At 40.6% G+C, this 25,903-nt stretch overlaps 2 protein-coding genes across 4 annotated transcripts in view; one reads left to right on the top strand and one right to left on the bottom strand.

Annotated features, from left to right (window-relative positions):
* LOC108033150 (uncharacterized) overlaps nucleotides 1–17,438 on the bottom strand; it is an 88,017-nt gene extending 70,579 nt beyond the window's left edge. For 2 of the 3 annotated variants that reach the window (XM_044093317.2, XM_050888661.1), the window contains exons 1-2: nucleotides 17,117–17,438; nucleotides 9,425–9,550 (exon numbers count right to left, since the gene is read on the bottom strand). The gene's annotated coding sequence lies outside the window, so the exon portion shown is untranslated. Of the gene's footprint in view, nucleotides 1–9,424; nucleotides 9,551–17,050 lie in introns of all 3 variants that reach the window. The other variant, XM_050888657.1, reaches the window with a different exon arrangement.
* Nucleotides 4,643–5,792, top strand: LOC108033151 (uncharacterized). Its single transcript, XM_017107377.1, has 2 exons — nucleotides 4,643–4,706; nucleotides 4,774–5,792. The coding sequence occupies exons 1-2, from the start codon at nucleotides 4,697–4,699 to the stop codon at nucleotides 5,643–5,645; spliced, it is 882 nt and encodes a 293-aa protein (XP_016962866.1). The 5' UTR covers nucleotides 4,643–4,696; the 3' UTR covers nucleotides 5,646–5,792.
* Nucleotides 17,439–25,903: the final 8,465 nt, after the last annotated feature.

Here is a 25,903-nt window from a genome sequence, read left to right as displayed (position 1 = left end):
GGTGGCAAAACGATATTGGCCTTAGTTCCCATGAAAACGCAACCAATTAAGCACAACCCAATTTTTTTCAGTACACTTGTAATGAACATTGTTAACTAATTGTTTGGGCTCAATTTAAAATTCTGGATTTGCATAACAGATTAAAAACAATTTGTTGAGCCGAACAAAACAAAATTAAATTTTCATACGATAAAACAAAAATGTAAGCGTTGAATATTTTAGTGTGGGCAAATCCAGAGCGGATTATTAAGTAGGCAAGCTGATTACCTCCTATTATTTTTTACGCAGCTTGGGCTTGTTGATCTTCAGGGTATTGACGGCAATGGTTACATTGTCTTCCCATACTTGAGTGAAAATGTCGCAGAGCCCGTGTTCACCATTTATTTTGAGGATGGTCCTAAGCCACTACAGCCCGTTCGGCTCACTCAATCCGCAGTTCGCACACCCTGGCTGTGGCCCAGCCCGGCTCTCACGTACGTAGTTAGTAGTTCGCCCCACAGTTTGATCCCTGTCCAGGTCTGTCTTGTTTACAGATTTTTTCGGTTCCCCTGCTTTTTTGCTGTCTGTCGGTTTATTTTGCTGTCTTGGCAGAAACCGTGTAGTCCGATGCAGTGATTCTGCTGCTGTTATAAAATATGAGCTGGAATTAGGCTACCATAGACACACCCATACCGAGGCAGCGGCACGCACACACTCGGGCGGCCAGACACACATATTTGTGGAAACTTTTCATATATTTTCGTGCCCGGAGTTTGGCCCGCTCGAAGCGGCAGCTGATAAAAAAGCATGTAAAGTGGGGGGGGGGACGAGGGGGAGGGGGATGCGGGCCGGGGACAGGACATATGTCCTGCAGGGATTCGGCCGGCTCCTGGGCGCCCTGAAAGGTGTGAGCGAGTGTGTGTTTTGTCAAATGTGCACTCATTTCTGCTGAAAAATTGAAGTACATGCATGACTGCTCCAACCTGTCACAGGCCACCACCCACTCGACCACCTCGAGAGTCCTCATCCACACGGGGAGAAAATTGGGGATCAACCACTTCAGAAAGGAGGTTTTTATTTACAGAACAAGTGGGAGCTCAGTGCGCTCGAAAACAGCAGCTTATCAAATAATAAACTATAACAAATTTAAACTTCTTCGAACATGTAGAATACAATTTAAAATTATTTGTTTTAAGTACTATATTCATTAAAAAAGTGTAGGAAAACCAAAGAAAACAAAATTAAAAATGTATTACATAGACCAAGTGAGGCGGTTAAAGATATTCTTAATAATATTGAAAATAGTAAAAATATTACGGAGGATTCCATATATTTTGTTCTTATAATTTTCCAGGTAACCCCTTCAAACCTATCTAATAAATCTTTCCTTTTCCTGCAAACAGCTTTTTAAAACTGCGTGATAAGCCCGTATAAGCCTAAGAGGCTTAGATCCACACTGTACATAGAAACTACCTCCACAAATGCATCAAAAAACTCAAATATTTGTTCGTTTTACATGTTTTGCCTACATTTTCTTTCACTGCAAAGCCAGCCAAAGCCCTTTAGCTTGTCTTTTATTTTCGGTTTCGTTGCTACTGTGTTTCTTACTTTTTTGTAGATTTCATAAGATTTCCGGTCACTTCACTAATGAGTTTTACAATGCCTCGTAGCACACACACTCGGGCCCTGGGAACTGTTGATACAATGTCCTTGCACAAACAGTCCTTAAATCCAATCCTTTCCCGCACAAACAGGCGTGTGTGTGTGCTTAATTTAATTTCCCATTCTTCATCTCGGCCGGCGGAGTGGGAAGAAGGATGGGCATTTCCATTGAGCCGTGTCTCTGTTTGTCTTTTGCTGGGCGAGGTCATCTCCTGCGGAGGAGCTGCCTCCGCTCGAGGAAAACTTACAACAGTTAAGTGCTTAATTTATGTTGCTCGACTAATTCATTGAGATGGTCGTCGCTGGCCAGAGATAAGTGAAAAAGTCCCTCTCGAAAACCTGGCTGACAAAAGGCTGAGGTGCGGCTGCCACTTTTAGCAGCAAAGTAAATAATTGGGTTGGCGTGCTTGTGAGCTCCTAGAAGAGTGCACGGCAGTATGTAAATATATTTTATATTCAATTTGCCACATAATTCGATAAGAAACTGGGGCGAAAGAGGGCGAAAAAGCGTTTTAAGGGACAGCTTTGGGGCTAGTGGACAAATAAGAGGGAATTAGAAGGGCCTTAAAGTCCATTCGAGTTTTATGGTCAGACCAAAGGCCACTGAATAGAGCTGCAATCGTGGCAATGATTAAACTGCTTGGAGTCTTGAGCCACTTTCTCGTCTGGAAAGTTTCTCGGCTATCGCTTAAATCACAGGCAACTTTTTAGCCGCAAAGTGATTCATTCATAATCTCGGAGAAACTCGACTGTTTTGTGCATATCTCCGTCTAAACCAACTGGCCAAAGTTCATTCATAATCCGAGATTGTTTCGCCAACTATTCGCATATATATAAGTGTACATAAACACTTCTGCACACCCGCAGACGGAGGAAGGCGGATTTATCATAAACTTTGCTGCTTTTTAATATTCACATCACACGCGGCGTATGAGTAATTTTGCTCGGCAAATGGCCAAGTCGTGTTTGCCGGCGAGGGTGCAGCTTTACGAGTGCTAAGTGAATGAAACAAAGTGAATTAAACTCGATCCAATTGAACCATAACGAATGAAAGTTTTGGGCTTATGCGGGCTCTAAAGCCCCCACACTTTGAATACAAATTAAAATCCCACTCACATAACTTCAGGGCCCAGCTCAAAAAAGTCAGAAAAAGGCACCTCGAGAACCCAGCAGATGTCGGAATGTCGGAATGTCGGAATGTAAATGCGTGCATAAATATTCCAGTGCGACAACAATTGATTCTGTTTGCCTATGCCGTTTGGAAATATTCTACACTTTAAATAAATAATTATTTACGATCGCAGTGCGAAGGTTCAAAGGGCGGCGGTGGGTGGGTGTGGCCAGATTTGCGTCATCGCTTCTCTGTTTGCTCGGCGCATTGTTCGGAGCTCGAAAGCATATGACAACCCAAACGTACCCTGTTGGGTGATGGATTCAGTTGATATTATATAATAAAAATATATATTTATAGAACCTATAAAAACTTTGATTAGCACAGTGTAAAATATTTTAATAAAGGGGGTACTCGTTACAAATGCATAACCATTTTTGCAAAGAGCTTAGTCCTATAGATTAAAACTCAATAAAAGCACATACTTATAAAATACTAAAACCCTATTGGCTGAACTCATTTTGAGGCGGTAAAGCATGGGATTCCTGTTCATTTCGCCCGTAAAACTCGCCCGTTGGTATGAAAATCGCTCATAAATCTTAACTGCAACAACCATATTTAATTACAAAACTTTTGCCAACTGTCCAGCGCTTTTAGCCCGTCCCCCAGCTGTCGCGGACATGCGGGACACACGGGGATATGGCGGTCCTTTTGTTTTACACCCGCGCCGCCGGAAAGGTTGCCCGTTTGGGGCGGAGGGGTGGGCTTCGTGGGGAAATTATTACGCATACCCACACACGCCCCCTTAGGCTCTTTGCCATTTTTATCGGCTGCCAAATGGCCAACACTTGTCCGCCCGCCCACTCTTGGCCACTTGGCCGCTTGGCCGCTTGGCCTAACACTTCCGGGCCGGGCCATAAACCGAAATCCCTTGTTTGCACTGGCCCGGAGTCAAGGCGCAATGGCCAAAGGGGCGGCCCTGCGAAATCAGTTAACAGGCAATTTCAACTATTTTACAGACTGCGTACGGAATGGCCAAATGACCCGAGCCAAATGTCAATACCATCGGTGTGTGTTCGAATGTTTCTACAGCAGCAGTTTATTCAATCTGGGCTCGGATGAGCTGTTGGTTGTTTTTTTACTTCATTAACGAATCGATACCAGTATCGATGCGTTCTTCGACCTAGGAGAATTAAGAACGAAACCGATTCGTTCTTGAACATTTTAAGGTTAACTTTCTTAAAACATAAAGCATTCTTATTAAAATTTAAGATGCAATCAGAGAAATAACATTTTCAGGGTGACTTAGAAACTCAATTATTAAAGATACTAAAATTTAAATAAAATTGGTTCATATATTTTTAAAATTAAGAACAACTTATTCTTGAATACTAAATTGCCCTTCTCAAATTAGGAACTTTTTGTTCTTTAAACAATCAAGAACGTTCGATCTCAAATCCATAAGTTCGGTTTTTTGTTATCACTGATTTTGCTTCGTAATATATTTTCCACATGGCGCCGGGGAAATTCCTGGTATATTTATTTTGAAATTGCGCAACAATGAAACGTGTATCTGATAGTCGAGGCACTCGACTACAGCGTTAGGAGCAGGAGTTTAATGAATTATATTACCAGTTATATTTTTCAAGAGCCCCACAGGCAAACTGCGCGAAAACACTGCACTTGGGGAGCGAAAACAGGCTGTTAACATGAGCAAACCCCGGAACCCTAAGCCCGCACAACTCCTATTCCCACTAATTAGCAGAGTGGCGGGGATCATGGTTCGTGTACCACTCAACCGATCTCAAGTGCTTTCCCTGTTCCCGGCCGAGATAGAGTCTCCCCAGGGGAGCGATATAAAAAGAGCCCCGGCTGCAGCAAACTACATTCGTTATCCAGCAGAGAAGTAGAAACTGCAGTAGCAGAAGCATCATCGAACGCAACATGAGAGTTTGTGGGTAGCCCGGCCACATCCACCTATCGGAAATTTCAAGGAGTGCTTTTTTCTGTGTTTTTTGTAGACCACTTGCTGCTGATTACAATTGGCTTGGCGGCGATCGCCGGCTGTCGAGAGGCTCTGGCCCACCCACCAAGGCAAGATCCACCGCCTTGTACCCCACCTCCGCCACCGTGCACTACCACAACATGTCCTCCACCACCACCACCACCCTGCACCACCACCACGTGCCCACCTCCACCACCACCCTGCACCACCACCACGTGCCCACCTCCACCACCACCCTGCACCACCACCCCGTGTCCACCTCCACCTCCACCACCGTGCACCACCACCCCGTGTCAACCTCCACCTCCACCACCGTGCACCACCACCCCGTGCCCACCTCCACCTCCCCCACCGTGCACCAGGACTCCACCTCCGTGCACAAGGACTCCACCACCTCCGCCATGCACAAGGACGCCACCACCGTGCACCAGGACCCCACCACCGCCACCATGCACTAGGACTCCGCCACCATGCACTAGGACTCCGCCACCATGCACTAGGACTCCACCACCACCTCCGTGCACCAGGACCCCACCGTGCACCACGACCTGCACCCCTCCTTGCACCACAACCAAGTGCAAGGTCCCTGACAGCGGAGAAAACGGCGGTAACGGCGGTAACGGAAACAACACTGAAATCGTCGATGGCGGGGGAAACGCTGGAGTGGACCCCGTCGCAATTGCCCAGGTGCTGATCTCGCGCCACGACTGCCGTGGCCAGGACGACGGAACCTTCCTGGCCGATGTGCGCCACTGCCGCCGCTACTACATTTGCAACCGGCAGAGGTCCAAGCGCCAGACGTGCCCCTCCGGCTTCTGGTTCGATCGCAAGCTGAAGACCTGCCGTCTGGCCAGCCTGGTCGACAACTGTAGCGCCGCGCGCAACTAGGGCAGACAGAGTGGCCGGCGCTTGAGCAAAGGAAATTGGCTTTACAGAATTTTTTTTCACTTTTCAAAGAATGTAGCGAAGCAAATGGTAGTTAAATGCTAACTATTCCAAAGCAATAAATAAATATATCACTGATTATACAAGAAACCAGAGCGGCCTTTTAAGTTTGAAACTAAAAAAGTGTGGCTGCACTTTCTTAGCAAAACAGTGTGACTGTGCTTTAATTAGATTCAACATTTTAAACTTCTTCAAAAGCCATAATGAAAATGTTGCCAAGTAGAAAACCACTAAACTATTTTAAAGCAATAAATAAATAGATCACTGATTTTAAAGAAATAAAGTAGACTTTCAAATTTAAAACCAAACTAGAGTGGCAGCACTTTCTTAGCAAAACAGTGTGACTGTGCTTCAATGTGATTCAACATTTTCAACTTCTTCAAAACCCATACAGAAAATTTGACCAAACTAAAACACCGATGCATTAAAACCAGCTAGCTGCAAAATGGTTTACTCTTCCAATCAATCAAAGCCATTATTAAATATATCTAAATATAGAACACGAACGATTAAGCTGTCTGGCCCACTCTCCAATTGTCATCAATTTGCCCGGCGGCAAAATAAAGAAAACTTTCAATCAGCCGAACAAAAATTGCGAAAAAGCAAAACAAGCTCATAAATTTGTCAACACTTTTGGAGCGGCTAGGAGTGGGCAGTGGGTGGTGGCGTTGCCCCACGACCGGGGGCAGAAAAGTATGCCACAGTTTGGTGCACATCCATATCCGCTTTATAGGCGTCAACTTTTCGGTCGGGCACTCGTAGCGTAGGGCCCCAACAACAGTGCGACAGTTGTGAGTTAGTGTCTGTGGCATTACTATGTCAGGCTATTTATTATATCCCGCCATATACCACCGCTGGGCCACCCACTTGGGCTGGTGCAGGGCACTTGACAGGGTAAAGAATTTATTTGTCGATAAGCATCCTTGATATTCCGCTGGTGGTCCCAAGTGGGGCCGGGAAATCTCGCGGAAATCTCCCCAAGTCACTAAATCAGCCAGGGAAAAATAGTCCTTGATGGTTATTCATGGCTTGTTGTAGCTTTTACTTCAGATTGATATACGCTGATGTATGCTTCACATTTCCGTGAATGCGAGTTGCGTAAATGTCTCAATAAAAGGTATGTTCCAGCAATGTTTAGCCCAGCGGCAATTCCGTAAAAGATGTACAACTCCGTATGGTTTGTATAAATGGAAATTTGTTATTTACTATTTTAACGTAAGATAAAGAATTTTAATAATTAGACTAAGAAACTTAACTTAACTTAACTTAAAAAACTAAACCTAAAAACCATAAATAACACCTTCACAAATTTTTATCTTACGCACTGAAAGCTAATTTTAAAACTAATATTTAGTCGATAGATATGCGTTTCAGTGTGGCATTCCATGTGCAAGTAATTTTCATCTTGGATGTAACGCCAGTGTGGCCAACGTTAACATTATCTCACAATAAGTTGAGTCTTAAGTGAAGCTGAGTGAAGTTTATTAAAATCGGGCTCTAATATTTTCCAATTATTTTTATTCCCAGCGTGCCCTTGACTATTATTTTGCGTTTTCCATTTCGTTCGCTGGTTGTCTGCTTTTTTGCTGTTCTTGCAAAGCACACAAAACCTACAAAAAGTAAAAATTTGCCAATAAAGCCTAAAAGGTCAAAACGTAACCTTTTTTGTCGAATCTTAGGCATATATGTGTATATATGATGTTTTAAATAAAAAATAAAAATAATTTTCTATTTAATTTACTCAAAAAAGACACAACCCTTTTTTATGTAATATGTAAGGGCTTGTGCATTTATTGTTTGTGTTGTACAATTTTTTTAAATATGTGTGTGAGGCTCGAGAAATAGGATCAGAGTACTTAAAGGACTCGTTTTTTCACGGCTTTTCCCTATGTTTTCGTGCACTTTTTCTTTCCCCTATTTATTTTTTATTTTGGGTCAGCAACACAAATCAAAACGCAAAGCGCCGCAGCGGAGGCCCGCAACGCGTCTGACTTTTATCATATTTCACTGGGGCATTCGACGACCGCCAAAAAATAGAGCCCGAAAAAAGCCGACAGAAAAAATTGGGGAGGCGAAATTGAAACAACATGGAGGGACGCCGGCTAAGGATACTTTTTGCCATTACCCGCAAAACGGGTCGGGCCAATAAAATGCCCAAAACTTTAAATGCAAAAATGGGTTTTTGGTTGCGTTTCGCTCGGCTTTCGCCGTCTGCATGCATATATCTATGTCACTGTGTGTATATGTATTAAATATCTCAGGGCTTTTTTATGGCGCGAAGTGGCGCGCGAATTGTTTTTGCACAGTTGGGCGAAAATAACGCATTCGTATTCACACGCACGCCGCCCCAAATGCACGCGCACACACCGAAAAACACCCATGCGTCCGGGGGACAAACACAGATACTTCGTGTGTCCACACACAGATACGCCAGCCGGGGAACAAGTCCTCACAGCTGCACTGGCATCCTGGCCAAGGAAAATCCACCAAATGGTTTCACTCATTCGGATTCCAAAATCGCACACGGGCAAAAGGTGTAAGCGCCAGGCTTTTACAAGCTCCACGCCAGAAAGTAAAATTGAATAAAATAAACGAAGCCAATTCAAAAAATAAATGTATCCAAAAACAAGCTCCAAATCAAATATTCCAAAACAAATATTATTGCGATTTGAGAAATCAAAACTCACACTTACGAGACAAAAGAAACAATTTTAAGCTAAAATGTCTTTTATGAAAATAAAATAGACAGACCCGAACACTAAGCTCTAAATAAAACCAATAAAGTCAAAGGAAAAATTAAATACACGTAAACTGCTTGTGTTGTAGGTTCGCAACTATTTAGGGCTAAGTGAAAAACGTAAATTTGCCGAGGGCAGTGTTTCATCAGATAAATAATAATGAGGACAGAAATACAAAAGGTTGGAGAAGAAAAAGAGTTCAGAGTTCAACTGAAAAAGCAAAAATTCCTAAAAATAAATGAAACTAAACATCAATTAAACAAATGCAAGCGCATAGAAACGCTTAAGGGTCCGCTGGGTCATGTTCAATCATTGATGAAAATATATATGGCTGAAAAGTAAATTAGGAAAATTAGGCAAACGAACAGTTAAACAAAAATGCATGAGAATCAGACGCATCAAAATGATAAATCTATCAGTAATAATGTAAGATTTCCAAATATTTTGGCAACAGACTTATTTTACTGCTGAAAATACAGATGTTTTAACTAAAAGCTATAAATACAAGCATATTAGATCATGTAGATACAGTAATTATAACACGTCACAACACATTGCGAATTAATTAGGACGTAATCATAAAGCATTGATTCTCTTTCACATGCGAACAAATACAAAATCACAAAAAGCTTCAGTATAAATAAAAAAACCGTGGCACGCAGGCATAAACACAATGCATTTAATACGCAAATAAATATTTTCGTTTACTCAAATTCCATTTAAGATAGCAGCTCAAATGCCAATTTAAACGTGTGTTTATTGCACACTTTTTTCGTGACAATTGCGTTTTTTAGATAATTTATTTCATTAATAAATGCGCTTGTGCAGCTAACAAGCGCAATTGTTTGTGGCCGCTTAATTTATGGTTTACAAGCAAACATCAAACTCCCGCGCGATTCAAATATTTGCGGCCTCGGGCGCTTAATTTCGTTGGATTTTTCGGATATTTTGCGGCATTAATTAATAAGCATATTTAACACTTACCGCAGAAATCCCGACGAGCAGAAGACCGTTGGTTAATCATGCGCCATTTATTTTTTAATTTGCCTGTCCTTAGATGTCCACATATGGCCAATATCGCCGAGTCCCCACTATGCACTTCGGATTATTCTGCAAAAGATTAAGCGGAAAGTGTTCATCATTTATTTGTGCGGCGAGAATTAAGGCAGATAACATAAATAAATAAATAGAGAGCCGTGGAAAGCTGCCAAATGACTCCTCCAGGCCGAAAAAAATTTCCACATTTTTTCCGCCGCCCTTTTTTGCCCACCGCTCGTTCGGGGGGTTCATTTTGTAGATTGCGCGTTGAATTTTTAATTGCCCTCGCAACGAAAAATGCTCAAAATTACAACTAAACTTTAAATTAAACTTGAAACTGCACACACACTGCTGCACACTCGGCTGCCCCCGGGGGGTGGTTGCGGAGCAAGAGTGTTTTTGTGCCGGCGAATTTCGGGCCCGAAAGTGCCTCACTTTATAACGAGCTCAGTTATTTCAATTATTAATTAATATCTCGCAGTGGAAAGCGCTGCAGACGGGCGGACACATGTAGTGCAGACAGCCGCGGTCAAGGAGATAGGTCGGGAGTCGTTAATACGAAGCCTGATCCCGTTGAGCTCTAGTTTGTATCTCAGATTGTATGTAAATGTGTATTTTACTGTAAAACCAAATACACCTTTTCTTGTTATTAAATTAAATTTAAGAAATACTTTTTATTTGATTCCCATAATCTACCTACAAAATAGGCACAAAACAGGCATAATGAAATTTCCCACAATTGCAAGTACAGTAGCCTTTCTTAACGCCTCTATTAGAACAAAAATATTACCACATTTTATTAGAAGCCCGAATCATATTGTATTTTTATTAACTTACTAGGTTCTACTATCTTGGGCTCCGGAGCACATGGTGCCCCTGGCCCGCCCCCTCTCGCTGGCATACAGTTACCGTGGAAAGTTTGCCACCATTGGTAAGTGAAAGTTGAACGTAAGTAAAATAGTTTTTGGAGCAATTGAAAAACGCTCAACGGAAAGGAAAAACTTTCTGCAGCTCAGTTCATTTTTCCCACTTCCCAGTGTTGTCCTCTGCGGGAATAACAACAACAATTGGGGCAAAAACAGCAACAAACACGTACCACTTGCACAATTTGCGAATGGGAACCAAATGTTATTTTATTTTATTTTCATCACATATTTCTCGGTGCTGGCAAACGAATTCAATTAAGAACATTCACGATCAAGAGGATGACGAAAACTTTGGGCGGCACAAATTTCCAATAATTTCCACAGTCAGCCCAAGAAGTACATGAACGGAAATCCAAATGGCTGTCGATGTCAACAAGGATTTGAAAAATTAAACAATTACCTCGTAAAGAAATAAAAAAGACTTTTTGAGTTATAGAAGCTTGCTTCGATAGCCGATGTTTAATGTTCTTGCAAATTTAATTTAAGTAATATACTTAGTTATATATAAAAACAAAAAACCTTCTATATTTAACCTTATTATTTCTATGTAACAATAGCTTAAAACATGATGATCGGCGAAAATTAGGATTAAATGTTTATAATATAAACCTATAATATTTTCGGTTGCTAATGTCTGATAAAAATTATTTTACCAAAATACAAAAATATTAACTAATAAATGGTGTAAATGTATATTACAGCTGTCATTTCCAAAAATAACTAACTAATGAAAATATTTTAAATTTAACTAAGCGAAATAAATTGTTTATATACTTGAAATGGAAAAAGCTAAGTTCGAAGCAGTTAATTAAACAAAAATTCTCGCGGACTTAATCGTTCTGGCAATAGGTGATAACTGCAATCAAAACTCTCGATTGAACAAACCATAAATTCATGTAAATTATGCAAAAGGGGGTTTTGCGATGATGAAATCAAAAAAGGGGAAAAAGGGGAGAAAATACAGCTAGAGCTAAACAATGAATATTAAACAGAGAAAGGTGGAATTTCAGACTGCTAAATACACATTATAATGCTTTATAATACTTATTGTCGGGACTCCGCCATTTCATAATTGCAAAGCACGCCCAAACATTATATGAAAATGCGTTAATTCAAGATTAAGTTGCACGTTGATGGACACTGTGTGGGGCAACCTTGACGCACCTCGGCAGCCAGGCGAGCTCATAGCCACGAGAGTTCCGCGAGTGCTCGGAAAGGCGCATTATGTTAGAGCTGATTATCGCTGGCAACAAAAACAAAGGCGGGGAAATACGTACGGCAGAAAGTGAAAGTGAGAAATGACTTGGATATTGCACCTTAAAGACGCTCGTTGGGAAAATAGAGTAAAAAGCAGACTTGTTTGCCGCTGCAGGCAAACACAAATTCTTTGGCAATTTATTATTAGAAGAAGCAGACGCCACGAGGCCGATGGAAGGCGACGGAAGGAGAGGTCGCCGCGGGGCAGGGGCAGAGGGAGAGGCAGAATCGCTCACAAAAGCTGAAGAGCTGAAGAGCTGAAGAGCAGGGCGGACTGCAGCGGTCGCTGGGCCATGACAGCTGTTTATGTAGTTGTCGCAACTACAGTGCCAGCAGCAGCAGCAACAGCAACAGCAACGGCGACGGCGACGTCGGCCCGGCAGCACATCGGCGCAGCAGCAACAGCACGGCAGCAACAGCAACTCGGATGCTCTCGCAGTCTCAACACGCGAGCAACTCGGAAAATCCGCCGAGTGACTATCTAGATACCCTCTAAGGTAACCTTATAAACAGCTAAGCAATCCTATAATTTTCTTTTTATTTTAATTTATTTTAAATTTAATCATGTATTTAGAGTTTATTTCAAAAAATACCCTGGACTAAAAGCAATTTTATAGGAATTATATTAGGAAATATATTTTTAAATGCGTCTACAAAAAAGTGTTCGTTTTGAATAGGTGTGCCCAAAGCTGATAGGTATACTTGCTGAAAAAAATCGTATCCTTTTCAAGCTATTAATATCCCCAAAGAATCTATTTTGCATTAAAAAACTGTGTTGTATCTTTTGCATTAAAATGTTGTTCTTATATTGGTTTAAAAATGATATGGTAAATAATCTACAGATGCGATGTGTGATGTGGCACCGTCTGCGCAGCAGACACCTTAATACCTTTGTGTTTCGACCAAAAGCGGGGCAAGAGCACAGGGCCCTGCTACCGCGTGTCTATGAGGAATAAATATTTGCCATGTTTATTATTATTTTAGAGCAGCAGCGCGATGTGCGTCGGCGATTGGGTTGACTGGTGGAACGGGAGGTGGTCACACACGCGCCGCCATATGCCCAGATTCCTAGAGAACCCCGGCCCCACAGACCCACAGCCCCAGAGTCTCAGAGTCTCGCAGCCTCAGTCGCAGAGTCTCATCTTCGCAGTCCTCGTTGCCTAGTCAATATTTCATTTGGCACTTGAACCAAATTCTTTTAGTTTGCTGCGAAGGTTGACGTCAACGTCGCCGCCGCCGCCTCAGCGGCGCTGCGGTCCACCTTTAGTAATGGATTTTTGTGTAACATCGATGGCTGTCTGTTTTGTAATTTGCTAATTTAACCCGCAGGCAGAGTACGTACATGTGTACCCTGCATGCCTGATAACAAAAAACGAATGCCTCGCATAATACACAAAAGTTTAGACACATTTCCACAGTTTCCCGTTGACAACGCAGTCTGCCAATTTAATATTTGAATTTTCCGCACACAGAGTGGGCAAATAATGGATATTGTGCTCGCTGGAGAGCAAGTGCATCCTAATGCCAAACATATGAAACTATACGGCGAAACTATTTAGCAATGGCTAGAACTAATGGATGCCCAGCGGGGCAAATGTAATATTTATTGTCGAGCGATTACCCCGGGGAGCTCGCTGCGAGGAAATATATTTAATTGATCATAACTTTTTGGTCGACAAGGTATCATTTCCATGCTTTGGGCATTAATTGGGTAATTTTTATCATAATATTTAAGGAAGTAGAACATAAACTATGGATCCTTTTTTTCCCTTTCAGATTACATTTCTCATAATTCTTATCTGGCTTGCGTACTTAAATACTCGAATATACTATTAAGTGGGAATAGCCATTCCCCAAAAGCCATTACTAATTAAAATATCAGTCTACTCATACTGACCCCTACTTATCAAGAGAAAACTATAGTCATCTAACCTTCTTCGAGAATATAATTCTGCAAAATACAAAAATTTGTCAAATAGATACCATCATATTTTTAAACAACTAAGGAATAGTGTTACAATGTTGAAAGATTAATTTGATTATGATTAAACTATACTCTTGCTTTGTAAGTTTTCCGATGAGCCTTAAAAAAATATATTTTGCTGATTTTTTTTCAATTTGCCAGTTCACAGTGTTTTCTTTTTGATTAGAACCTATGATGCAGCTCAATTTGCTGGTGCAGATCGACACTGAGAGTAATTGGCAGCTCCGTTGCACCCACAGTCTTGCGTTTCCCGAAACATTTGCCTAAGACTCGGACCGCAACCAGGTCATAGGGCCGACAGCTACCATGACAATGTGGAGATACACACAGCACACCTATATATAAATGGGATTTTCCCTTTACATCTTCGGCTTTGTTGTGGCCCGAATTTCTGCAGTGGCCGCAGCGTGGAAAAACGCAGACAAAGGATAAGAAAAGCCCGCAGAAACCGCAGTAAGGTGGTTAAGATATTTATAAAAGATATATTCTCCACAAGACGGTAGTTTAAATGCATCATTATAAGCAAAAAATAAAATATAATCAAATAAATTACTACCAACGAGCAGAAGCCAGAAAGTGAAAGCAGTACTTTATCTGGCCGTCTCTCTCTTTGTGGAAATGGCCATGTTGGTTTTCCATTTTCATGGCATTTTGCATTCAGCTCCCTTCTCGCTTTGCTTTTTTATTTTATTATTTTTGGTCAGTTTTCCTTTTCTTTCTCCTTTTTTCTGCTGTAATGAAAGCGATTACAAGCCGACAGCAAAGCAGACGATAATCAGGGAGCAGGACGGGCGGGGGAAAAGCCATTTCCTTTGCTTTTCCACTTCCCCCGCCCCTTTGTAAAGTTGTCGGGCAAATTTATGACATTTATTGAAATCGTTTTTCTTTTGGCTTTCCCCGCCAGAAAAACCCATTCCCATTTACGGAATTTTCTGCTCTTTTTCCGTTCTGATTAGTTGTGTGCCATTGCGTTTTCCGCCCACCCAAATCCAGCTGCAATTAGTTTCACATTCCACGGGAAATCGCCGCGAAAATTCAGCACAATGCAAAAGGCTTTCGGACCACTTTTATTCGCCCAAAAATAATACGGAAAAATGAAAATAATACGCAAAAAGACAAATAAATAACAAGAAATCCCAGAAACGAGAGGACCTGTTGCTCGGGACACAAAAGAAACGGGTGGCCGAAGGAGGCGGAAAGCAGTTAAGCTAACCAAAAGCAGGAAAATCGTAAAAGGAAGTTTGGGTTTAACAACAAAAACTTCTGGCTTAATTTTATTGAAACAAATGGTACAAAAATGGGAACAATTTAATCACGGCAAATCCGGAGGGAGATAAAACTAAATGGCCGAATAAAGGGGCAGATATGGAGAGGAAATTAAATCAACTTTAAAAAGTAAATAGCTTTCGAAGAGACATAGGCCGGAATTTAAATGAGTTACGAAATTGGAAAAAGTAATAAACAATTTTATTGGGGGCATAGATAATGGACTATTTGGAAATAAATTAAAGTTCTACAATTAAATAGAATCATTGAACGTGTAACTAAATTAAAAAAGTGCCAATCAAATTTCATTTTTAAACACCACATTTGCATATAATTCTACTTTATTTTTAAATCCCTCACCTAAGTCGCTTTAATAAAGAGCAACCCCTTCCTACATTTCCAGCTGCACGGTAAACGTGACGTTAGGTACCATAACACATTTTCCGATCGTCCCTCAAGAAAGGCCCGCAAAAAGCCTCTGCCACAAACATTTTGTTTGGCTCGCCCAAATTTATGGGGGCAACATGCTGAAAAAAATTAAGAATGCCAAAACGAGAGCAACAAAATGTGTGGAAAATGAGAAATAAAACTAAGAAATCGACGAGGGCGCTGAAAGTGCGTCTATGCGCTAGCCTTGAGCCACATATGTGGGAATGGGATGTACTCGTGGAGGAGCGCCAGACGAGATGAACATAATGCAAAACTTTGCCAGCCACCGATGGAAAGAGACGGCTGCACGGTGCACGAAAGAGATGGGGCTGTTGGACGTCTAGGGAACTCAATGAGACAGCGATGCGATGCAGGGAAATCAAGTGAGTGGCAATTAATACTGGGCACTACCCTTGACAAGAGCTGATACAAAACATCCAGTTCCTATAGATAAGTAGGCAAAACAGCTGACTTTTAAATACCTATTTTAAAAATTACCACCATTATTCTATGTGCATTCCGGAAAAATAATCCCAAATCGATAAAATGGTCCCCAGCCCATCACTCCTTAGCACACGCTATGCGTGGCCAGGGTATTTAAAGAAAAGCAGAAAGAAAACCTTCGTCAAAGTTGCCGCTTTCAAAATCGTTGTAGTTGTAGCTCGGGAAATCTTGTTCAATAACAGCAGCAACAACAACAAAGCGCCCATTACGCATATGTAATAATTTTCATTTTCATTTTTCCGATTTTTCTTTTCTTTTCTTGTGATCACAGCTGTGCCGGACGAGGAAAAGCGGCCCAGACGGAAGGGAAATGGCTGAGAGAAGGGGAAAGCCTGATGGCAGCCGTTTAATTTTTGCTCTTGTTCTTGTTGCTGTCTTTTATTAATGAATTTCTCTCATTTTTCCCCGATTCTCTATAGCTTCTGTGTTCTGTCGTCGGTTTTATTCGTTTTCCCTCTTTTTTTTGGTCGTGCTCTTGTTTTTTACTATTTGGGCTGTGTCTAAAAATATGTCCGCCAATTCGCTAAGTGGCCCCAAACTTATCTATACGGGATATACAGAAAATCCGTTTAAATTTCCAAAAGAACATTTTAATTTTCAAGCTATCACAAACTTTATTTTTAAGTGAAGAATAAATATTCACTAATGACTAGCGATATCACCGCAACCCTTGAATATTTCAGTACTTGCCTACTTTATAATTTATAATAAATATACAGACTGTGATGAAACATTGTGATTATTAATTTAATGTAGGTGCACAATCATAGGCAAATATTATTTCAAAATAATAAATATAATTTTCCAAAATTCATAAAAAATCGTTTATCTTCAAACAGTATTTTAAGAATTAAAATCTCCTTTCGAGGAGGAACGCACACTTATTTTAAAACCTATTAAACCTTATCCACTCGTTTTCTCTTAAATCACAAAAATTTAACCACCAGCGGTTGCAAACAAAGTTTAATCTGGCCTCTTGCTCATTAAAGCCCACTTCATTACAATTTATTTAAGCTACCGCAATCACCAGCTTGATTTCCTTAATGTTTTCTCAAATAATATTATAACCTACTTTCCCAAAAATAAGTATTTAGTATCTGTGTCACTTTTTTAATTGTTATCCTTTGCTAATTGGCATTGTGACTAGCTCACTAATTAATTGTTTTTGTTGTGTCAGGGAAAAACACGGAAAAACTAATTGTTTACATTGTGAAATTGTAGCCCAAATACTTGTACGTGTGTGCATAAAATAAATGTAAACATGTATATTACTATTTATGTTTATCTCCTCGGTCGTTTCAAAATGTAGTTTGATTAGTTTCTGTTGCCGCTGCGCTCTGCGAATATTTCTCAATTTTTGGCGCGCATTTTCCAAGCCGGCACTCTTTTCACAGACACTAGCACTTGCACTGGGCACACAAAAAATCAACAAAAAAAAGGTTTATAGATTTAAGAAAAAGAAAATTTGGAGCACTTCAAATCGTTTATATTCTGTTTCCCCTTATCAGCACCGAGTCGCGAGATCGTTGGTAGTGAAGTGTTGGTAACGAATGTTCTACCACCGGAGGATGCGAACCGCGCCGCGTGTCCGTACACGTGGCCAACTCGACGTAGACTGGGCGTATACGTAATGCCGGAATTTCTGGCTCTGCTGCATCGAATCCGCCGCTCGACTGTTGCCGCTGCCACGGCGGATGCTGCCACTGCTGCTGTCGCCCGACCAGTGGTGCGCGCTCAGTTGGTTTTCCCGCCAGATCTGGCTGCTTTTTCCGGCTGTGCTTTGGAACTCGTAAAAAGTTGTTATTAAACAATGTTAACCATGTTTTGTTACTTACCTATGAAATTTTATCAGATATTTTCACCCATCTAAACTTTTTTCCTCCTTTAAGGACCATTTTCCTGTTTTTGTCACCTTAAATCCTTAAAACATCGGTTGTGGCTGAACAAATGTTAACCAAGTTACACAACAAATTAAATTTAAGCCAAAAAATCAAATTAGTCGAAATACGGATATTTTAAATTTGTGTACTTCTATTCTGTTAATCCTGTATCGTTTAACGTATAATTTGCATAAGTGCTCAAATACTTTTGGATTAATTTGAAGTTTTACACTGCAAGGCTGTTAAAGTTATGGCTTCGCAAAATTGGAATTTGTTCGCATATTTAAAAAGGTTAACAATTGATTTGTTTAACACGTTGTTAAATACGTTGGCGTTAAAAAGTTATAGTTTTACACATTATGACAAAAACATTAAACCAAATAGGGGTATGAAAGACAAACTTTGAAGCCACTTCGAAGGAAAAGTAGTTTTTGACGATTATCGTAGAACGTTACAAAATGGTAATATAATTTCTTCGCACTTGATAGATAAAATTACGTATTTTCTACAAAATATGACTTTTTAACTTTACAAAATTGGATGCAAATACTAAAATGCGTTTACTGATTGATTTATGTATAGAAAATGTCAAATTTAAAAAATATTATCTGCGTATGTTTTCTTAAAATTTGAAAACATTTAGCTTAAGATTTTACATTTTAGACAAATTTTCAAAATATATAAATATGATATGAAGGCAGCACAGTCCACCCCGAATCCACTGTAAAACACTTACAAGATTTCCTTTTGCAATCAAAAAATGTAATATATTGATTTTTTCGACAACAATATCTAAGGATTGGCGTAAACTCACATTATAAATAAATTATTTCGTTTTAAATTTTCAAGCGTAAGTAATCAATTATAAGTCATTGATATCCTAGGCATCCCTTTGTTGGGTAATATTTTTATGAGCTCATTAATAAATGCTCATTAACATCCTTTACGTTTAAAGCAGTTATTTTTTAAATTGAATTTATTTTTTTTTTAATGTCTTCTATATAGGCACACATTTTTGTACCTCAAACTGTTTTTAAAATTTATTTAGGTAATCAACACACTACTATTTTAGAAGCTATCAACAACTTAGTTAAAAACTCCTTCGATGGTCAATGGTGTCACTGCTCTCCGCATAATTACAGTCTGATTGCCCAGAAATTGTCCCTGGGTATCTGATAGTCGAGGCAAGCGACTGCAGCGTTCCTTCTTTTTTCTCCGCATGATTACAGTCCCATTGCCCAGAAATTTTACTTTGAAATTGATCACTGGGTATCTGATAGTCGAGACACGCGAGTGCAGCGTTCCTTCATTTTTCCCTAGCTTTTTTCCTCCGAAGTTCGCATCTCTGGGGATGCTCCACAAACGCTCAATGCCGAGTGAGTGGAAACCCAAACCGAGTGCCGAAGGCAGCCGAGGAGGTTCGTGTGTGGCCTGCTTTTCACTCGAAATGGAATTTCCCTTCGTTCGAGTGGAAGAGACGCAAAAGAGCGGGAACTTTGAGTGAGTTGTGGGTTTTTTACTCATTTCCGCTGGCACTTCCGACTTCGTCCTGGGCCAAGGAAGTTGTAGCCACGCTGACAAGGACAACAAAGTCTGTCTTCATTTTTTGTTCGGCTTCTTCGCATAATATTTTATTTTATTTGCCCTGGTTCTTTTTCGGTGAAATGTCAAATGACATTCTTGGATCACCGACTGTAGAAGCTGTTTTTAAAAATGTTGGCAATGTGGGTTTGGTTCTCTTTAAGCCTCCAGCGATGTGATGTTTCTTTGCGATACGGTTGCGTACTTTCCGCAAAGGGCCCCGAAAACTACCGGCTTTCTTGGTCTCTCATGAATTACGATTCACTAAGATTTTAATAACTGGAGGAGCTACCGCTCTGTCTGGCAAGGTACTCCTAATTCCCTTTATATTAGCTTTCAAAGCGTTTCCATGGCAGTGAACAGGACACCTGAAAAGTAAAAAAATAAATAAAAACAGTCATCATTTCAATGGGCACACTGCAGCTGTAAACTACCATACAAATCTGCGTAATCCCCTAAACGAATTATTTAATTCTGATAAATGGTTTGTTACAAGCAGATTAGCCTTTCATGCTGCCGATTAAGCGGATATTAAATCAAAGTTTTCCAGCCACGTGCACGTCGATTAAATCGATTAAGGGCTGACGAATTTAGGAGGTTTATTAAGTATACGTTGTGTAGGCTCATGTATTCAATTAGATTACAATTAGTCACGCTTTATACAAACAATTTGTAATGCTGGCTCACAAAAGTAGGCAATGAAATTTGTGGAATATTATATAAGTATTTTTTTGCGACGCGATTCCTTTAGCTACTAGACAACCATTAATTTAAATTAATAAATAATAATTATTATAATACAGATTTTTGAGAATAATTAATTTCAAGCTGCACACTTATTTTTAAGGTGGCGTTGCATTTCCGGTCGCTTATTTTATTATTCTGAACTTAGCTACTAGAAGGTCCTGCATTCCGTGCAACCAAGCTGCCAACTTGTGGAAAAATCGATGTAATCACATTAATACCCAATTAACCTTACCCGAAGAGTATCCTTTGAGTCTGCCAGCTAGAAATTCCAGCGAAAAAGTGCTGCCTGCGAGACACAGGGACAAAAAGCAGCGCCATGGCTGCGTTTTTGCATCAGGACCTAGGACAACTGAGACCAAAAGCTGCATTGTGCGGGGCCACAGGATGCGGCTGGGAGCTGGGTGCTGGGTGCTGGGTGCTGCTGAAGGACGGGACCGAGACGTTCCTTTTGCCTCAATTTGCTGTTCTATTTTGCTATTTTGCCGCTTCCACAGGCCACAGGGCAACAGCAACAACAACTACAACAACACCGAGGGCGGGGAAAGGCGGTCAAAGGTTGCCAGAGTTACAGCCAAATGAGTAAGATGCGAGGAGGCGAACAAGAAAGCCAGCGCACCGACAAGGACAAAAATCCCGGCAGCTGCTGCCTGTTGCCTCAATAAGGAATAATTTGGCCGAGAATTCCCACTCATTTGCCATTTGCCATTTGCCAGGCACACGCCGCATCCCACTGCCCCAGAGCCACCCATCTCCTGTGCGCTATTATTTGCCTTTTGAATCCAATGTGTGTTATGCCTCCGAGTGTGATTAGCAGCAATGTTCGAGTCATAACCGTAATAACAAGGATATGCGCAGGACCCGGAGGACCGGGCCGGGGCCAAAAGAATGTAACTTTCCCGCCTGGCCCACAAATTTATTCGCAATCAACGCTATTAAGTGTCAATCGACCACTGCAATTATTAATCAGTCGTCTCCAAGGATCTAAGGACACTGGCAGCTGGCAGCTGGCAGCCTGGCGGCCGGGTCTTAATTACATAATCAACGAGTTGGGCGAAAGTTGTGCAAGCCCGTCCAGGGATGTCCAAGATGTCCCCGAGTAGTCTGTCCGGCGTGTAACTGTGGGTGTTCGTATCTGTGGCGATAAACGAGTCCGTTTGCCCGATTCCAAAAACCTATTTGCGGCCCGGCTCTCCGGGCCAGTCCCCATGTCCTTTGTTTTAATATTTGCCCGTAAGTGTGCGTCCGTTTGGGGAAGGCATTAAGTTTCCAAATCCCAAATAGTCAGCAATTTATGACAATGTAGCAATTGAAATAAATTATGCAGATAGCATTCCATATAAATTTTAAGCTCAATTAGTTCGTTGTTCGTGTAAAAGGATATATGTATATTTATTTATGAATTCATTCTAATTTTCAATTTTATTTTGATGTTTAAGTCTTTTGATTTAACTTATAAAGATGCATTTAACTTATAAAATGAATTTATTATTATTTTATTCTTTTGTTAATTCTTATTTTAATTGTTTGTATTTAAGTCATTTAATTCATAGAAAAACTTAAAAAAAAGAACTTAAATTGTTCTTTTAGTTTTTAAAATACACCGATTTTTGGTGAACAAATTAACACCAGTAAGATAATAATTTTATGTTATGTTTTAATATCCCGTGAGTCACCAATATAAATTGAACTTAGTTATGCTGTTCAATATGTTTTCTATAAATACATAATTATTTAATTTGCTCAATTTATCGCACCACTTGGCCATTGTAAAAGTTAGCCAATATAATTTTTGGAATCTCGACTGCTGCAAGTTTTCCCTAAGCATTTAAGTACTCGAAAGTCCGCACACCGATGAAATCACAAGCCTCATCCAAGCTCGGCAAACAAACGAAATTTTAAACGATTTAGTCTGGTAAAGTTTTTTTTCAGGGGAGATTGGCTCGGGGGCGAGCGAGAAACTTTCCAGTTTTACGGAGCCATACAAATTCACAATGTATAATTAAAATTCTATTTTTGATAATTGGTAAACTCGACTCGGTCTATCTATCTATGCAAAAGTTTGTCGAGTGAAAAACGAAAGCCACAGAGACCGAGGAGGACAATCCAGTCGCATTATGCCTGCAATCCTGCACTCACACACTCCCGAGCACATCCAGGACAATGAGAGCCTGTGCAGCGAGTGCAATGAGCACCTGTCGATGGCAATTCAAGCAGGAATCCAGAAAATGGGTGCACTGAGACGAAAAAGTAAGTTGCTTTTTAATTTATGGTGACTAATTTCGTCTATTTAAATTATCTCGAATTTTAGTATCTTTTGAAACGTTGAAAAGTTACAGTTGTCGAGTTATAATAATTGTTAAATTCATTTGTGACCTTTGGAAACTATTTAAGTTAGACATCGCTTAGTAATTTAATTTTTAAGAGCTCTATTTTTTATTTTGAGTCCTCGAATTAGTCCTCAGTTAGACCAATTTAAAAAAGGAGCAGTCGGTTTTTATAATAATATAATAATACAAATTTATAATTTCTAACAGGTGTTATTTTGTGCAATTGAATATGTGAATAAATATGATTATATTTTATGAAGGAGATGGTTATCGGCCACACAATCTGTTAAAAATTGTGGATCCTTATACAACATAGTTTTTAAGAGCATAGATACAGAACTGGGTTCATAGTATATTCGCGATATATATATATAAAAATCTGAAGATTGGCTACCTAATAGAAGACGCATAAAAGATATGTTTTAATATTAAGAAAGATAACTCGTAAGCCATTGCCTTAAATGTTATAAAACTCGTAGTTTAAATCTATTACGATTTGTATACCATTCCTCATCAAACATTTTTCGAAATCTTCTTAGTTTTCTTAGGCTGTTCTTGCAGTGCACTAAAGAGACGGTGAACCGCGCAGCCACATGGCCAGCGGCCTATTAAGAAACAAAGCCAACTCCCGCCCTGAATTTACCATTTTTCAGCTGACCGCCCGCGGCCCTTCCCCCGGTGTCCCCGCCACTCCCCTCTGGCTGGCATATTGCAAATGAACTCGACAACTATTAAACACCTGAAAGTGCTGCACGGCAGCAATTGTAAAACCAGAGTGTCCAGCAGCAACGCGAATTGCAGCTACAATAGCAGCAGCAACAGCGGCGATAACACAGCCAGCAGAGCTGTGGAAAACAACAGCAGCATCCGCGGCAGAATTAACAAGGAGCGGCAGCAGCAACCCCAACTGCAATAATGGCAGCAACACCCACGCAGCAGCAACAGTGTCTGGATTCGAGTAAATGAACCAAAAAATCACGCAACTGAATGGGATGGCAATTTAACATGCAAATATCTACTTCTGGGAACTTTAAATTTAGAGCGATTTTACAGCTGTGGAAAGGTAAAACGATTTGGCTGACTTACTTTAAGAACTACAAATTGCATAGGCACTAGTTGCAACCACCCCAGCAATCTCAGCCTAAACAAAGGAAGCAACAGTGGCAACATTTGAGCCGGCAGTTACATCGAATGCAGCAGCAATCACTGCAACTGCAACTGCAACAGCAGCAGCAGCAGTAAAGCAACAGCAACAGCAGCAGCAATAACAAGTTGCACGACAGCAACGGCAGCAATCGGAGAAGCAACAACCGACAGCAGCAGCATTTTGGCCAGCAAAAATTGCAGAAAATTGAAAAATTCATAACGACCGAAGCTGTGAATATAAAAAAGAACGTAACCATTTAAGCCAGAGACCAAAACCAAAACCAGAACCAGGGCCCCAGCCCGAGCCCGAGAGCAACAGACAACACTCGACAACACAGTGTTTGGGACCGCAGCGGCAGTGGCAGCGGCAGCAACAGCAGGTGGCATAAAACATGTCTGCCAAAAGTGCTCGGCGGAAAGGACTTTCCATGTGTCCTGCACCGGGGGGTAAAGGGGCCTAAGGGGGCTGAGGGGGCTCAGGGGCCCGGGGGGTTAACCGGCAGGCGAGCAGCAACAAAAGCGAAATGGAGCGACTTACAAAGGGCTTACACACCGCCGCCAACCTGCGCAGGTGAGCCAAAATCAAAACAAAAAGGTAACCGAAACAAACCCAAACAAAAATACAAAGACAAGAACTGCAAACAACCGAAAGTGGCGAATAACAAAAGTTGTTTTACAAGGGATTTAGCGAAACGAAAAGCAAGCTTAGCATTGGCACAGTGCGAAACTGAAATTCCCTTGCACATTTGAAATTTATTAACAAGTGCAACGTGTGTTCGCAAATTTGAATGTGTGACGCTGCAAAGGCATCCAGATTTGAGGGACTTTACCACTGTTTCAAGCCAATTTCACATTTAACGAGCGGTGAGATACTTAAAACTATCGACAAATAACCGAAGTTCAGAGAAACCCAATTCCACAATTAATTTTCGAGATGCGTTGCAGAGCGGAAACTCTGTAACCGAGCACTTTTTTGAACTCCGAGCTCGAAACTATTCCGGGCGGCAATAAATCTAATTGCCAAGTGCCAGCCAAATTTCCCAAAAGCCAACGGAAAATATCAAGTGAAATGAAATAAATAAACTGAGCAAATCTCACCTGTGGTTTCTTGTTGTTGCCTCCCCGGCAGATGTTACAGAATGCTGCAAAAATGTTCTTTTAATACGTAATCGGGGGTTCGAGACTGCGAAGTACCTGGTAGTTTGTACACAACAGCCTTTGTAAGTTAAAGTGCCACAGACACCTGCAGATACGTTCTGAATTAAACTTATGCTGTAAGCACAATCCGTATTGGTAGACCGAGGAAAAGCCCAATTTCAGCTGATTCAAACTAGTATTTGCACCCCCTTTTGATGAAATCAGGAGGAGTGCTCTTCGTTATAAAGCACTTTTTCAAAAATAAGTTGCTTACATTTCGGCAAAAAAGAAGGTAAATTCTCAAATTCAAGCAAAACCGCTCTTGATACCAAGAGTAAAAAGTTCTTGATTTGCGTGAAATATCTCTCCTAAGCAAGCGTCTTTTCAAGAGGGATTTAAGAGGGGCTATGCATGCTTGATTTCAAGAACTCTTCTACTAGAAAAAGTGAAACGAAAAAAGATTATGCTTTGTAAATTTCTCAGTGTAGTTTCTTGTGATTTTTAGCAATTATTTTGTAATACCTATTCAATTACCTTATATTTTAAAAATATAAGCTTAAGGGGATATTTTTAAATTAAGGCCAACGGCCATTTTAATTGATATGCATTATTTTGTTATACCCATTTAATTACCTTAAGTTTTACGAATCTAAGTTGGAGAAGATCTTTAAATGTAGAGGTTAGACGGTCCTAAATGGTCAGTAACAGTAGAGAATTGCACTTGGCGCCAGCTGACGGAGTACTAATTTTGAAATTAAGTCACAGGACAATGGGTATCTGATAGCCCAGACACTTAACAACCATTTCGATTTTAATTTTTTAATTCAAATGCCATGATTTCTGCCCATTACTTGAGCCTTTCTTAAATTTCCTAATCATTGGTACAACATTTTCAATAACGTGACATCATTGAAATTCTTTATCCATTTAAGAGAGTTTAAGATATCATTAAGATACAAGCAGACCAAAAAGAAACGTGCTATGAGGCTTTCAAATGTAAGTTACAAAGTAAACTTGGCCGAACTGCTCAGCTCACCCCCGAAAAGCCCGGATTACAGGGTACCAAGCAAACAAACTCGAAGAACTGAGGAGGAAACGTGTAACGGACGATCCAAGCAACCGCATCGGAGGACAGCGACAACGAACCTGCTCAGACACTGTGTCAACAATGTCTGACGAATTGTCAAAAACCGCAACTGCGGTGCTCGTTGTTGCTGTTGTTGCGGGTGACAATGCGAACG

The sequence above is a fragment of the Drosophila biarmipes genome, chromosome X (genome assembly GCF_025231255.1).
Source record: "Drosophila biarmipes strain raj3 chromosome X, RU_DBia_V1.1, whole genome shotgun sequence".
NCBI lineage: Eukaryota > Metazoa > Arthropoda > Insecta > Diptera > Drosophilidae > Drosophila > Drosophila biarmipes.
The sequence above is the reverse complement of the archived record's forward strand: the minus strand, read 5'-3'. Positions and strand labels throughout refer to the sequence as shown.